Source organism: Ailuropoda melanoleuca, chromosome 13 (assembly GCF_002007445.2).
Source record: "Ailuropoda melanoleuca isolate Jingjing chromosome 13, ASM200744v2, whole genome shotgun sequence".
NCBI lineage: Eukaryota > Metazoa > Chordata > Mammalia > Carnivora > Ursidae > Ailuropoda > Ailuropoda melanoleuca.
In genome coordinates this window covers 40,986,053-40,999,293 of record NC_048230.1, presented here as the reverse complement: position 1 = coordinate 40,999,293, position 13,241 = coordinate 40,986,053, and the positions used below count along the sequence as shown (strand labels likewise).

The window sequence follows — 13,241 nt, the reverse complement described above, 5'->3', positions numbered from 1 at the left end:
GTTGTATTAACTGCGTGCCTTCTGTACTCTTCAACGTTTTCGCCGGGTTAGAAAAAACGGGGCTGACCGATAGTGCCCCTCCAACTCTGAGAGTGCATTTTGAGGCTGCGCCCAGCACGCGGAGTGGTCCCCCCTCCCCCTCCGTGTACCCCTGACCTGTCCACAGCGAAGTGCCCGTCGCCAGCAGCCCGGTGCAGCTCACTGCCGTTCTCCAGTCTGGCCAGCGTGTCCATGCGCTTCACCATCAGCTCCAGCAGGTCGCTCATCTTGCGCAGGACGCCGCGGGACTCCGGCCCACCCAGCACTGCGGACAGAGCGCGGGCACGGTCAGGCTCAGCCGCAGCCTGCGGGCCACCTGAAGCCGCCTGCTGGCTCTCCGAATCCAGCCCCACTCCCACTTTCCCAGGCAAAGGAGGGGTCAGGGGGGTGAGCCCACACCACCCCTCACCCCTGCAAGACAGGAAATCCCCCATTCGTTGTGTTGGGTTACAGATCCCTGGGCCAACCGTGCTCCCTACCAGCTGGGTGACACTAAGATCATCTTAACGTCTCTGGACCTCTGTTTCATCCCTGCAAAATGAAGTCTTAGACCTAATCTCAAGTCTGTGAGAAGACAGGGAAGGGCCGGGGCAGGGGAGCGGGCAGGAACCCCAGGGCCCCCCAGCGCCTAGGTCCAGATAGGACTTCTGGATCAGGAATTCCAAAAGTGCAGTCAAGCATCCACTCCGCACCTGAATCTCCTGGCCAGGCTGTTAAAATGCAGATTCTCAGGCCCTAGTCTCTATCTGCCGATTCACATCTCTAGGGCCTGGGGCCCAGGACACTGCACTCTCTTGCTGACCGCGTGGTGTGCATGCACAGGAGAGGCTGTGAATCCATGTTCAAGGGGCTGTTGCTCTGGGCCCTGTTGCTCTCCTGCCAGCCTCTGGGCCCCACCAGACTCCTTCCTCACTCCACTCTCCCAGACCCACCCCCATAGAAAACCATCATGAATTTGTCCAGACTCTGAGCTGGCCTCAGGGTTCCCAAAGATCGGCTCCTGGGCTGAGGGGCAAGGGAGACCTTGTGAAGAATAAAATCAAATGAAAATAAGGGGCTTCAATCAAGATCCCATAAAGCAGCGAGATTCTCCATGATTTCCTTTCTAGTAATTCCTGACCATTGGCACCACGCACGCCAGGGTGGGAGAGTGGTCTCTGCCTTTCTTTTCAATCAAATCATGTGAAGTTTTTTTTTTTTTAAGATTTTATTTATTTATTTTTGTGAGAGAGAGAGAGAGAGAGAGAGAGTGAGCACGAGCAGGGGGGAGGGACAGAGGGAGAAGCAGACTCCCCGCTGAGCAGGGAGGCCCACATGGGGCTTGATCTCAGGACCCTGGGATCATGACCTGAGCTGAAGGCAGACGCTTCACTGACTGAGCCACCCAGGCGCCCTCATGTGAAGGTTTTAACAGCACTTCCAAATGGTCCACAGATACTCAGGTCCAGGCCCTGCAATCCCCAACTTGGCTCCCTGCAACCCCCCAGGGCTGGCTCTGAACCTCTCACAGAAAATGAGCCATGTCATGGAGACCTGAATGCTTCCAATGGCTTCTGGGCGGGGGGCAGGAGGGTCTTAGGTTGGGTTCCCCAGAAGCAAACCCCAAGACAAGGGTTTGGGGGCAAGTCATGTATTTGGGAGGAAAAACCTGTGAGGGAGTGAGGAGGCGACCCAAGGAGGGGGAGGCAGCCCAGAGAGGGCAAGTCACCAAACTGGGGAGACCAGCAGGTGCCAAGTCTGCCCCAGAGTTCTCCCCCTGGGGGCGAGGGAGCTGGGCCACACACACAGTCTCCTGCCGTCACTGCCTCAGGGTAGCTCACAGAAACAGCCAGCTCCTGCTACTCCCCACCTGCCACGGGGTGGCCAGCCAGCTGCAGTGGCTACAAGAGGCCCTCGGTAAAGAACCACCATCCCCAGCAGCCACAAGTTGGCCCATGCCCACGGGATCGCGGGGGCCAAGGGCTGGGGCACCAGCCCCATATGCTTCTCTGCAAAGAAGGGGCTGGGGCCCAGTGAGCTCAGAGAGGCTCTTGCCTGCCTCTGCCACCAACCCCCCCCCCCATGAGGCTCTGTGGCCAAGGGACAGTCATGGCAACGCTATCAGCCTCTGGGTCCCCAACTCAAGTCAACAATACCAGGTCCTGTCTGCCGTCCATTGTCACAGTGCCAGGAAGGGGCAGAAGAGAGCTTGGCAAGCCACAGGGACTCAGGGGCAGAGGTGGGGAGAAGAGAGGAAGCCCGAGGGGCTGGTCTCCCCTGCTCCAAGCTTAGGACTGAGCTGAAGAGGGGGGGCAAATACAGGGTTCATGTCACCAAGGCTGCTTGTGACATTTCCGCTTTGCTTGTCCCCTATACACCTGGCTCTGGGCCCAGCCTGGTCCAGTGACTACCACCACTTTCTCTCATTGACTAAGTCACCTCCTGGCTGGGTTCCCCTGCCAATTGAGTCCACCTGAGGTCAGAAGGGAGGCCACCAGGAGCCCACTCACATGCCACAGAATCCGGAGCAGTGGGCGGGGGGCTGCTGTTTCCTTACAAAAGCTAGGATCCCTGGCTCCAACACACACACACACACACACTAAGTTGCCCAAGAATGAGAAGGGGTGGGGTCAGGTGTTGGTGAAAAATGTACATCTAGAGGAAGGAAGGAAACACTGTCTCTACCCCATCTCCACATCAGTAGCTGAAATAACTAGCAGTCTTCCCACTTTCCCTGCTCAGAAAACAGGGTGGATTTTTAACAAACCAGTCGGGATTGGGAAATTTCATCATTGTGTTAAGCAAAGTAAGTTTCTCCCACTGCTCTGCCTCACCCCACTCACTCAGTACTCAACCAGTTAGTCAATCAATCCAAGAAGATATAAATAGCTCCCTCTCTCTTTCAACTCCACAGAGTTGGGGGTGATGGTTAGTCTTTCAAATCATTCTCAACCCTGAGACCCCCACCCAAGCCCATCATCCATCCAAACGTAATACCTGCGTTTCAACTGGTGCTTGGAGCACAGAGTAAAACAACGTGTTGGGGGGGGGGGTTCCCATCATCTCAGCTAGAAAAGTAGGGTAACATCAGATGATCTGATCTGGCCTCTGCTTGGTAACCCTCCTGGAGTTGTGCAGTGCACAGCCTGCTTGGCCTCCCTGGGCAGCCCTGATGAGCCAATGCTCACAGCTCAGGCTGGGGTGGTCCCTTCCCCAAAGACATGGCGTGAAAAAAGGAGAGTGAGACCACAGCTGGAGACTCCCTAAGTCAGAGCCAGAGCACCAGCCCCAGCTGGACCCCAGAGCCTGGGCAGCAGCTTGCTCCTGCAGATGCATCACCCGGCAATGCTGAGCCCACATCGCTGCTGTTGGAGCAATGCTATGCCCCCTGGAGTGTCTCAGGCCTGGCACCCTGCCCTGCCACACTGCTGCCCCTATGTCTGAGCTCATCTCCAGCTTCCTTCGCTTCCTTCCTCACTGCCTGAGCCCCTCCCTGGAACCTCACTGACACAGCCTCCCCCGCCCCGCCCCACACATCCTCCCAGCCCCACAGCACAGGCTGCAAAACAGCTGCGGGGGCCAATAACGGCCCCATCGGGCCAAGAGCTGCAGGACCCCAGAAGCCAAGCAGAGCTGGGGCAGGACTGTGGCCTGGAACAGGCTGGAGTGGGAGTGACAAAGCTGGCACTCCACCAGCTCTGTCACCAGCCGCATGGGTGGGGATGGATGGATATGCCACTTTCTATCTCTGGGCCTCAGTTTCTCCTCCTATAAAATGAGGGCGCTGGACTTACTGAACCCTGAGGTTCTTTGGGCCAGGACTCCTGTTTTGCCTCTTGCCCTAATTGCCTCTCTAGAGATTAGGGTACCGGGAGAGGAGAGAACTGTTTCTATAAAAGCTGGCAGAATCCCCTTAGGGAGGGAGCTCAGTTTTGTTTTACTAAACCCTGGGTGGGCCGGAGCAGAATCTGGAGTCTAGATGCCCAGAGCAGTGAGACAAACAGAAAGCTAAATGACTCTGCATATTCAAGTAGGGAGACTGGAGATTCCTGGTTCAGCCTGGAAGAAGAGGAGAGAGAACAAGGCACAGGGGCTCAGAGGCCCGGACTGGCAGGGCAGCCAGAGTGGCCATGCAGGGTAGGGGTGGGAGGGTCTCCAGCTGCAGGGATGGAGGAGGGAACTGGCATCTGCTTGCTGTGCTGAGCAGTGGTCCCAGCCCCCATGCTATCATATCCACTCTGTGCCAGGAATTGGGGGAAAGGGTGCCCTTCCCACTAGGTCAATGCTGGGGACACAGAGGATGCAGGAGGGGAGACACTGAGCAGGATAGTTCATAGAAGCAGGAGCAGAGAGCGAGAGGGACACATAAGCCCCCCAGAGAGTCCTTGGAGCTACGTGGGCTCTGGATCGCCCCTCATAGGAGGGGTTAAGCCAATTCTTTAAAAATGTCAACAGAAAGAGAACACCCAAGGGATTACAGACGCAGCGAAAGAGACACACTGCCCCCTCGGATGGGTTTGTAAGGACACCTCCATCAGATGGGACCAAGACCATGAGACCCTCCCCGGTCCCCGGGGCTCAGGGCAGCCCCTGCAGGTTGCAGATGGCACAGGCTGGAAGCTGCCCCCTCCTCCCGAGGAGCTTCCCACAGGACGTGCTCCCCGAGGCCACCACCCGCCCCGGACTGTCAGCGGAGCAAGCTCACCATGGCTTGCCCTGAGTCACCTCACCGCTCCCGGTGTTGGCTAAATTGAAATGTATTTAATGTGAAGCCCCAGCAACACATCTCAGGACTCACAAGCATTCCCTCCATATTTCCATATAAATAAGGAAAGCCAGGGCACGGAGAGATACGAATGGCTCCCCACCCCCACCCCACCCCCGTACAGACAGAGGGGCTTCACTGCCCACCCAGGCCCCTCCCCTCCAGACACAGACATGCTTGTCTGTCTCTCCAATCCTCCCTTGTCCCCTGCCTTGTCCTCCTTTCTTGTCACCACCCCAACCCTTTCTTGTTGGTTCCCAGAAATTGAAGGAGCCCCCACCTCACCAGGTAAGAGAGACCTCCCTGGCCCTTGAGGCAGGGGCTGTGACTTAGTGTTTGCACAGCTGGAGAAATGAGCACATTTGTCCGTCTGCACACAGCCACCACAGAAGCCAGCTGAGGCCACTGGGGCTCAGGGCTCTGGGCAGCAGAGGAGACACGGACGGGCCCTGGGCCCTGGCCTACCCATCCATCACCAGCCTCTGAGGGGAAGAGCTCCCTAGCACCACGGTCCAAGGCCAGAGACAGTCACAGAGCAAGGAAATATTTTTCTGATATTCCCCAGGTTTGAATCCCAGCTGCGGGCAGGAAGGTCTGGCAGGGCCAGGCCACAGGGTAACATCAGGACGGCCACGTGCAGCTGAACCAAGGCCCTCCCACCTGCAGGCCTCTCCCCAGAGACAGCCTCTGACCTCTGCTTCTTCCAGACAAGACAGAGATCGGGGAACAGCCGAGCATGCAAGTTCAGGGAATCTGCAGCAACATCAGGAGAGAGGCCTCAGACACAACTTCACATCCCACTCCCTGTCCCTAAGAGGGAAACAAGTTCCTCCTTAGGACAAGAGAGGGGAAGTGGAGCCAGGAGGCAGGGAGGAGGGACTGGGGTCTGGTGAGGGGGCATGCAAAAAGCCCTCCCTCTCTGGGAGAGAAAACCCTCCCCCAAGGCCCAAGTCAGGCCGACCTGCAGCAAGAGGGAATTAGGTTAGACTTCTCCGAGCCATGCTTCCTGTCAGCCTCCTTCCCCCTCCCGAATCTTAAGACAAGTGTGTGGAATATAGAAGGAGATGTCTCTCACATTTTTATCCCCAAACTAGAGAACTTTATCACAAAATATAAACTGGCCTCGAGGGGAATCTGGAGTCTCCTCTGGGAGACTACAGTCCACAGAGGCTATGGTAGGTCCTCCTCCCTTTAGAGAACATCCTTCTTCTCCCCAACCCTCCCCAGCCTCGTCCTGGGGGGACCCACTTCCCTCACAAGCTTGACAGGCCAGGACATGACAGGCTGTTTCCCGCACTTGTGCTCAGATGGTTTTGTTGACCAATGCAAGCATTTTTCTGTTTTGTTTTCCTAGATGGCAGGGCCTTCCTGAGTTTCCTTCTGTCGATTCTGCCCTGAGGCGGCACAGATATGGGGAACTAATGCAATGCAACAATCCAACCCCCACCTGTGACCTCCAGTCTCCCTCCCCAGGCCCCTTCCACCTGCCCCCCTTCCAGCACTAGTCCCTCGCTCAGGTGCCTCCTAGGCAGAAATGCTGGCACCTCCCCGGTTTCCTGCAGGGCTGCTCCAGGCACAGTGTGGGGGTGTCTCTGGAGGAGGCGTGTTTTGCAGGATCAAGATTTTAAACCCACAATGTAAACGTGGGGCTCTTCCAAGTCCCTGCTTTGGGTCTCTCCAAAAAAATCGGCTTAATCCAACGGCAAGGAAAAAACTGGGGGGGTGGGGGGCGAAGAGGATTGGGATTTGGACTGAGACAGGGTCAGTTCTCCAGAAGTCTGAGGCCTCCCTCCCCGTCCATCTCCCTCTGGCCCCCTTTAGTTCCACCTTCTAGGCGCTTAGCTTCCAGCCTAGGGACCCGAAAATGCGAGAAGGCTTTGAGCTGGCTGAACCCACTCTGAGAACGGATGTCACGACAGACAGGAGACCCGGAACTTCACTCTCCTGCGTGTGTCCACCAGAAGACAGGTACCGGAACGCTCCCAGCAGCACGAGCCACACAGCCCCAAACTGGAAACAACCAAATGTCCACCACCCATCGAGTGGATAAACATCACATGACGCATCTCACGATGGAATTCACACAACAGCAGTGAAGACAAATGTCTACAACCACACAGCACGACATCCATGACCCACAGACATTAACACGGCGAGGGGAAAGGGCACACACAAAAGAATAGCCACTACATGATACCGTGCTCAGAAAGCCTGACAAACAGGCAGAGCTCTGTGAGAAGTCACGGTCCTCACGTGGTGGGGAAGTAACGAGTGGGAGGAGCCATGAGGGCACCTCTGGGGGTGGATCGCGTTCTGTTTCTCAGTCCAGGGCAGGCTCTGCCTCTTGATGCGTTCAGTTTGTGGATATGACGCTCCAGTGGAAAGCCTGTACATGTACACGGCACACGGGCACACGTGCACACACGCACGCACACACGCATGCCTCTCCTCTAACTGCGTGACCTTGGGCAAGGCCTCTCCCCTCTGCCCACCCTTAAGACACAGATCTGGTTGGAGCTGGACTCCTACCTCCACTACCAGGCAAAACTGCACGTGCACGGCTTGGCAGGGCTCCCACAAGCCCCTTGTACTCTGGGCCACTGGCCCCATCCCCCACAGGGAGAGGAGCACAAGACCCAGAGCCCAGCCAGACACCCCTCCTCCCCCAGCCCCCAATTCCCATGTCTTGGATCCCTGACCTTTCTGGAGGTCCAGCTTCCTCGAGCCCCCCGTAGCAGCCACTCAGGCAGACACGCCCCCTCTCCAGAAGTGGCTTGAGTCTCGCTCCCTACACCCCATCTCCTCACACTCCACGTCCCCCATCATCCACCCACCCACCCTTGACGCTCAGTGCCCCTCCCCAAGCTGCCCCTCAAGTGCGCCTTCACAACTGCCCCACCCCCCTCCTAGTCTCAAGTCACACCCATCTCCTATCCAGAAACCCCAGCATCTCCTCAGCCCTTTCCCCTAAACAACCTTTTCTGCAGTGTCCCCATCTCGGACTGAACACATCCAATAAATATTGACGGAGCTTTTGTACTATTTGCCAGATGTTGCTCAAGCCCCTTCATTCGTGTTGCCTTAACACGACCCGTGACAATCCTGGGCACAGAGGTATCGTCCCCAGCTATCAGAGGAGAAAACTGAAGCTCAGAGAGACTGACGCACCTCTACGAGTCAGAGGTGGGATCCGTTAATTTACATTCAGGCTTGAATGACTAATAAATGTGAAATTCCTGCCAGGATCTTTGCGAGTTTAAAGAAGTACGTGGTAAGCCAAAGGAATGAATGTAACGATGAGACGGCAGACGGCACAAGAGCCCCTCAGAGCACCCGCCCGAGATGACAGCCCATGCTCCCTGAGGCTGCATTTGCCACTGGAAACAGGGGAGCCACACAGCTGGGACCTGGGGGCTTGAGAAAGTGGACTTCAACCAGAGATGCCCCCAGAGTAGCAGGGGAGGACCCACCGAGCCAGCCCACTGAAGAGTTCCAGAAACCCTATTTGCCCCAGCTGTCCCACCATCCTGTGTCCCTCGTTCCCACTGTGACCAGAAGAGCCCCCAGGACCCGCTAAGCAGGACTCTGTACTGTTTGCAGTTCTTCACTGAGTAGAAAGAGAAGGGAGGAGGGCCCATCTTCAGGAGGTCTCCCAGGCCTGGACCCCATCACACCCCCATGCTGTGAGCTCATTCAATCCTTCTCTGTAGGTGAGTTAAGTGACTTGGCCAATGGCACACAGCTGGTAGATAATGAACCAGGGTACAAACCAGGTCCATCTGGTCCCCAAAGCCCGTGCTCTGAAAGCCCGTTCCACCGCCTCACAAGTATCACGTGGGCAAGGAGCCACAGAGGTCTGGACTGTGTCCCAAGAGCTCAGAGATAAGACACGTGAGCCCATGGCCAGGCCTGCCCTCTCCCTCTTCTCCCACCCCCTCAGCTGTGGCTACAGCCTGGGTCAAAAGCACAGAGTACTGTGTCTCAAAGGGACAAGTGTCATATTCAGGAACGCTCCTCTCCACACTCAACTCAAGCAGCCTCTTCTGATGCCTGGGAAGCCCTGTCTCGGAGGCCCTTCCCTGGACGGAGAGTCTGGGCCAGAAGAAGCCCGATGATCACCAAAGCCAAAGCCGCGTGCAGGGTCACACAGCCTAAGCCAAGGCCCCTCTCCATCCCACATCCATAGACGAGGTGGCCTGGATCCTTGGGACAGAGCCCCAGAGAGCCCCTTGAGTTGCTAGGTCCAAAGTTCTTCTCCTCAACCCACAAACGCCTGCACCCATTTCTGCCTCCCCTCTCCCCACCGAGATACCTTCTGTGCGGATGGTGAAGGGGGAGTCCCCCGGGCGCCGGGCAGAGAACTGGCTTCCCAGAGATGTCATCAGGAAGCAGAGGGAGAAGAAGCCGATACCCAGGACAAAGAGCCTGCAGAGAGCAATAGGGCAGGTCAGAGACAGGTCAGTGGCATGCACCCCCATCCAGCAAGGGCTCTGTACCAATGAGTGGGTGAGGGAGAGAGGATGGAACGGATGGATGGGGGAACAAACATCCAGGGCTGAGCTCAGAATGAGGAGAGCTCGACTACAAGGAGCTGGCCATGAGTCTCACACAAAACCCCAAGGGACAATGAGACAGGCATAGCTCAGGCAAGTTCCGGCCTTCGGACAGAGGCTGGCTCATTAACAGAGGTCCTCAAGGTGTGATCCCCAGACCAGCAGCACTGGCATCACCTTGGAACTGTTAGAAACGCAAAATCTTGGGCTCCAAGCCTAGGCTTACGGAATCAGACACTCTGGGGGTGGTACAAGCAACGTGTTTTAACAAGCTCTCCAGGCAATCCTGATACATGCCGAAGTTTGAGAACCAGCGGTATAGATGGAAACAGCAGGTGCTGATGCCAGCCAGAGGACAAGTAATTGGTCCGGACGAAACCCTCCTGGATCCCATCAGTCACCTGGGTCTGGCTCAGCACTGTGCACGCAGGTCTTGCCACAGCGATCAGTCATGAGCTGGCTTGAACACCTCTTTTTCATGTTCGAGGGGGGGTGGTGGGTGCGCCCCCATCCCTACCAGAGGGTAAGATCTACAAGGGCAGGGGCCAGATTCTCCCTAACCCACATCTTTACCATGCAGGCACACAGTAGTTGTCTGCACTGGACTGGTCAGAGTGAGTGGACACCTGTGCATGGGGTGTCATCCGGGGCACAGATCAGGAGAGCCGGCCAAAACAGGACTCTTGCTCATTCCTTCAACACACAGTTGATTATTTCCCAGGTGCTGGGCACTGAGGTAGCCCCAGGGGGACAACAGGGAATCCCCGGCTCCTGCTGCTTCCATACCAGGTGCTAGGTCCCAAACAGGAGAACTCAGCTAACCAGCACCGCTCTGGGGAGGCCAGAGGTGGACACTGTTCTGGGACCTTGAATGTATCAGAGGACTTGTAAAGCTGTCACGGCTGAAAGGGGAGCCCCCCATCCTGGTCAGGGTGAGAAAGCCCATCTGATGTGGAGCCAGGCGCACCACAGGAGCCCCCACAGATCATGCAAGAGGCCTCCAGCCCTCTCACCTCCACCTGCCACCCTCAACCTCACATTTGTTTGTATCTCCATGCAAGATCTACTTTATGCATTTTAATCTTCATTATCTGAAGCTAGCAAAGCAGTATTTAATTAAAACTTGGTCCATTAAAGAAAACACACAATTGTAGAAGAAAATAAAAGCACAACAAAATTCCCACCCCATATTTAAATGAAGCTGTTAGAGATTAAACTAGAAAGGGTGCAGAACCCCCAAAGCAGAGAAAGCATTGAGGGCTTCCCCCGGGAGATGGCAGGGAGGACAGACGAGACAGCACAAGAGACACTGCTCCCTCACCTCTGAGAGCCCCCTCACTGAAGTCCACCACTCTTGGGGATGGGGCCCTGGGATCCCAAGATGAAGCCAGGCTGCTCTCAGGACAGCAGCCAGAGAAACGGTGGTGGAGGTCAGTGGTGGCACACCGAGGAAGATCCTGAGGGAATCAGCTATTCGTCCTCCCAGCGTGAGGACAAGGACGGATTCCTCAAGTTTATTGTCCCTCATATCCCCAAACCCCCTCCACAGCTATGGGACTGTATTTACAGCTAGGGACCTGGGCTGCAAGGTCCAAACACCTGCTATGAGAAAGGGGTCTACACTTTTAGCCCGGAATCTGAAGTCCCCAACACACCTCATCGGCATCTCCCTCTGCCCGACCTCGATCCAAGGGCCACTGACAGTAGATCCAAATTAAAATGGTTTCGTCCACCCATGTATCTATTCAAGCAACGTTCTAGGAGCAACTACAGAATAAGGGTCCTGCCAGAGGGAAAACAGAGGGAACAGGGCCCCCAGGCTGTTCTTAAAAACTAACAAGTAGAGGTGACATGGTGGGAGGCCGGCCCCCCTCCATCTGAAGGGGACACAAAGACTCCACTGGTGGCTGTGGGTCTCTGGGCAGCCTAGGGAGACCCTAGGTGAAGATACACAACTTGAGAGAAGGGGAACCTATGCAATCCCCCGTCTGAATCCTACCTTCAGATAAAAGCCTGAAAGAGCCAGGACCCCAGAGGGAAGCAGCTCTGGGGAGTGGGTGCTGTCCGTGGTGCTGGCTCCTGCCGCCACCTCCAATTGCACCAAAAAATATCCAGCCAAAGCTGGCCACCCCAGTTGGCTGGCCCTCCCATGACTTGGAGGGCGGGGTCAACATGGCACGGCAGACTTGGGAAGAGGACCCTCTAAACGGTCAGCGTCAGCCTGGGATTCGAGGATTTCCCTGGAGAAGTAAGGCCCTTTCCAGAGAAGCCCGCTTACCGCCCCACCTCCCATGACAGCTCCAGCCACCTCCCTGTCTCCTGCCCAAGGCCCTACCCTCGGCACCGCCAGCTCTACAATCCTCTCTGCCCGCACCCTCCAGACCAGGGCGGTCCATCATGACCCTGGCCATTGTGAAAGCTGTCTTCTCAGCTCCACACAAAAGGCCCAGCCCACCCAGGAGGTGCTGGGGCTGAGAAGGAGACCAGCGGGGGCCTGGCAGGGGCGGGGCCTCAAAACCTGCCCCTTCCGCAGCCCAAACCCCCAGTGCCTCTGCCTGCCTACTTCCTGCCCCAGCAGACTGGAACGCACCCACACCCCACCTGTGGCCCCGACCAGAGTGCAACCCCCACCCCTCCCTCAGCACCCTCTGCCACCCAGCCCCCTGGGCAAGGTGGTTCTCCCACCCCGCTATGCACCCATCGCTTAGCATCTCCTCCCCAACCCGGGCAGCAGGCGGGCTCCGGGGGCTCCAGGGAAAGGACGGAGCTGCCCGGGCGGGGGGGCCCTAGGATGGGTTCAACAGGGAGCAGCCAGCCCCGCGTGGCCCCAGCTCTGCCTAGCCTTGGCCTCCGAGTTTGGGGTAGGGGGATCGGTCTTTGCCTCCATCCCGCCTCCAGGTTCCGGGAGGGAGGTCCCGGCTCCCGCTGCCCTGGCGCTCCACAGCGCCGCCCCTGCTACTAACTCTGCAGGGCCAGCGATCCAGGATTGAATTCCCAGCAGAAGGGCTGGGAGCGGTCCTTGCTCCAATCTCGGGCACCTTCCCGTTGGAGCCAGGCCTGCACCCCGCGGCGAGAAGGGGAGTGCAAGCAGAAGGCGGGGGCAGAGGGGTGGCGCGGGTGGAGGGCTCAAGCCAGGGCTCAACGCGCGCGCCGGGCGGGGTTGCCGCCTTGCACAGAGCACTAACTTCGCCGCCGGGGGCGGGAGGCCTTTTGCAAAGAGGGAAAGGCCCCAAGGGGCAGGAAAGGGGCGCCCTGGGCTGAGGCCCAGCACCACAACCTGAGCGCTTTCTGCCCCCATTCCCACCCTCACATCCCGAGTCCTCTCCAACCTAGAGCAACTCGAGACACGTCTCAGATCGCCCACCCCTCCCCACCCGACCCTGAACCTCGGCTCCATCCCTTTCACAGCCCCAGGGCCACCACAAGGGCTGAAGCCCGAACCGTCCCCTCTGCCACTGGGACAGGTACCCTCCCGGGGAACGACCTCTCCCACCCCTACCCCGCGCCCCCTCGGAGAAAAAGACCTCCCCGCACCAACCGGGAGAGAACTTTACCGAAAGGGTCTCAGGGTGACCAGGCATCTTCTGACCATTATCTTTCCATCGGGGTTGACTGTGATCATTGTTCAAACTTGTCTGGGCGAGGAGCCGCGGGCGAGGCCGGACGCACCGTCCCGGCCCCTGCTCCCGCCGCGTCCGGGCCGCGAACCCGCTGCGGGCCAAAGTCGGGTCCGAGCGAGGCGGGGGTGGGGCGCGGGGTCTCCGCGGCTTCGCTGCTCTGGTCACGGCCCGCGGGATCGACAGGGCCTCGGCGGGCGGGGAAGGGGAGCGGCGCGGCTGCCGGAGGGCGGCGAGGGCGCCCAGCCGGGCCGACTCTGCGTCTCCGCCCTCCCCGCTTCACATTTT

General features: G+C 57.8%; 1 protein-coding gene across 18 annotated transcripts in view; it reads right to left on the bottom strand.

Moving 5' to 3' along the window:
* MGAT5B (alpha-1,6-mannosylglycoprotein 6-beta-N-acetylglucosaminyltransferase B) overlaps positions 1–13,235 on the bottom strand; it is a 68,548-nt gene extending 55,313 nt beyond the window's left edge. For 11 of the 18 annotated variants that reach the window (XM_034640314.1, XM_034640312.1, XM_034640316.1 and 8 more), the window contains exons 1-3: positions 12,891–13,235; positions 9,096–9,208; positions 157–304 (exon numbers count right to left, since the gene is read on the bottom strand). In XM_034640314.1, coding sequence (XP_034496205.1) covers positions 157–304; positions 9,096–9,208; positions 12,891–12,958 — 329 coding nt within the window. In that variant the 5' untranslated portion in view covers positions 12,959–13,235. Of the gene's footprint in view, positions 1–156; positions 305–9,095; positions 9,209–12,890 lie in introns of those variants that run through there. The other 7 variants (XM_034640319.1, XM_034640322.1, XM_034640324.1 and 4 more) reach the window with 4 other exon arrangements.
* Positions 13,236–13,241: the final 6 nt, after the last annotated feature.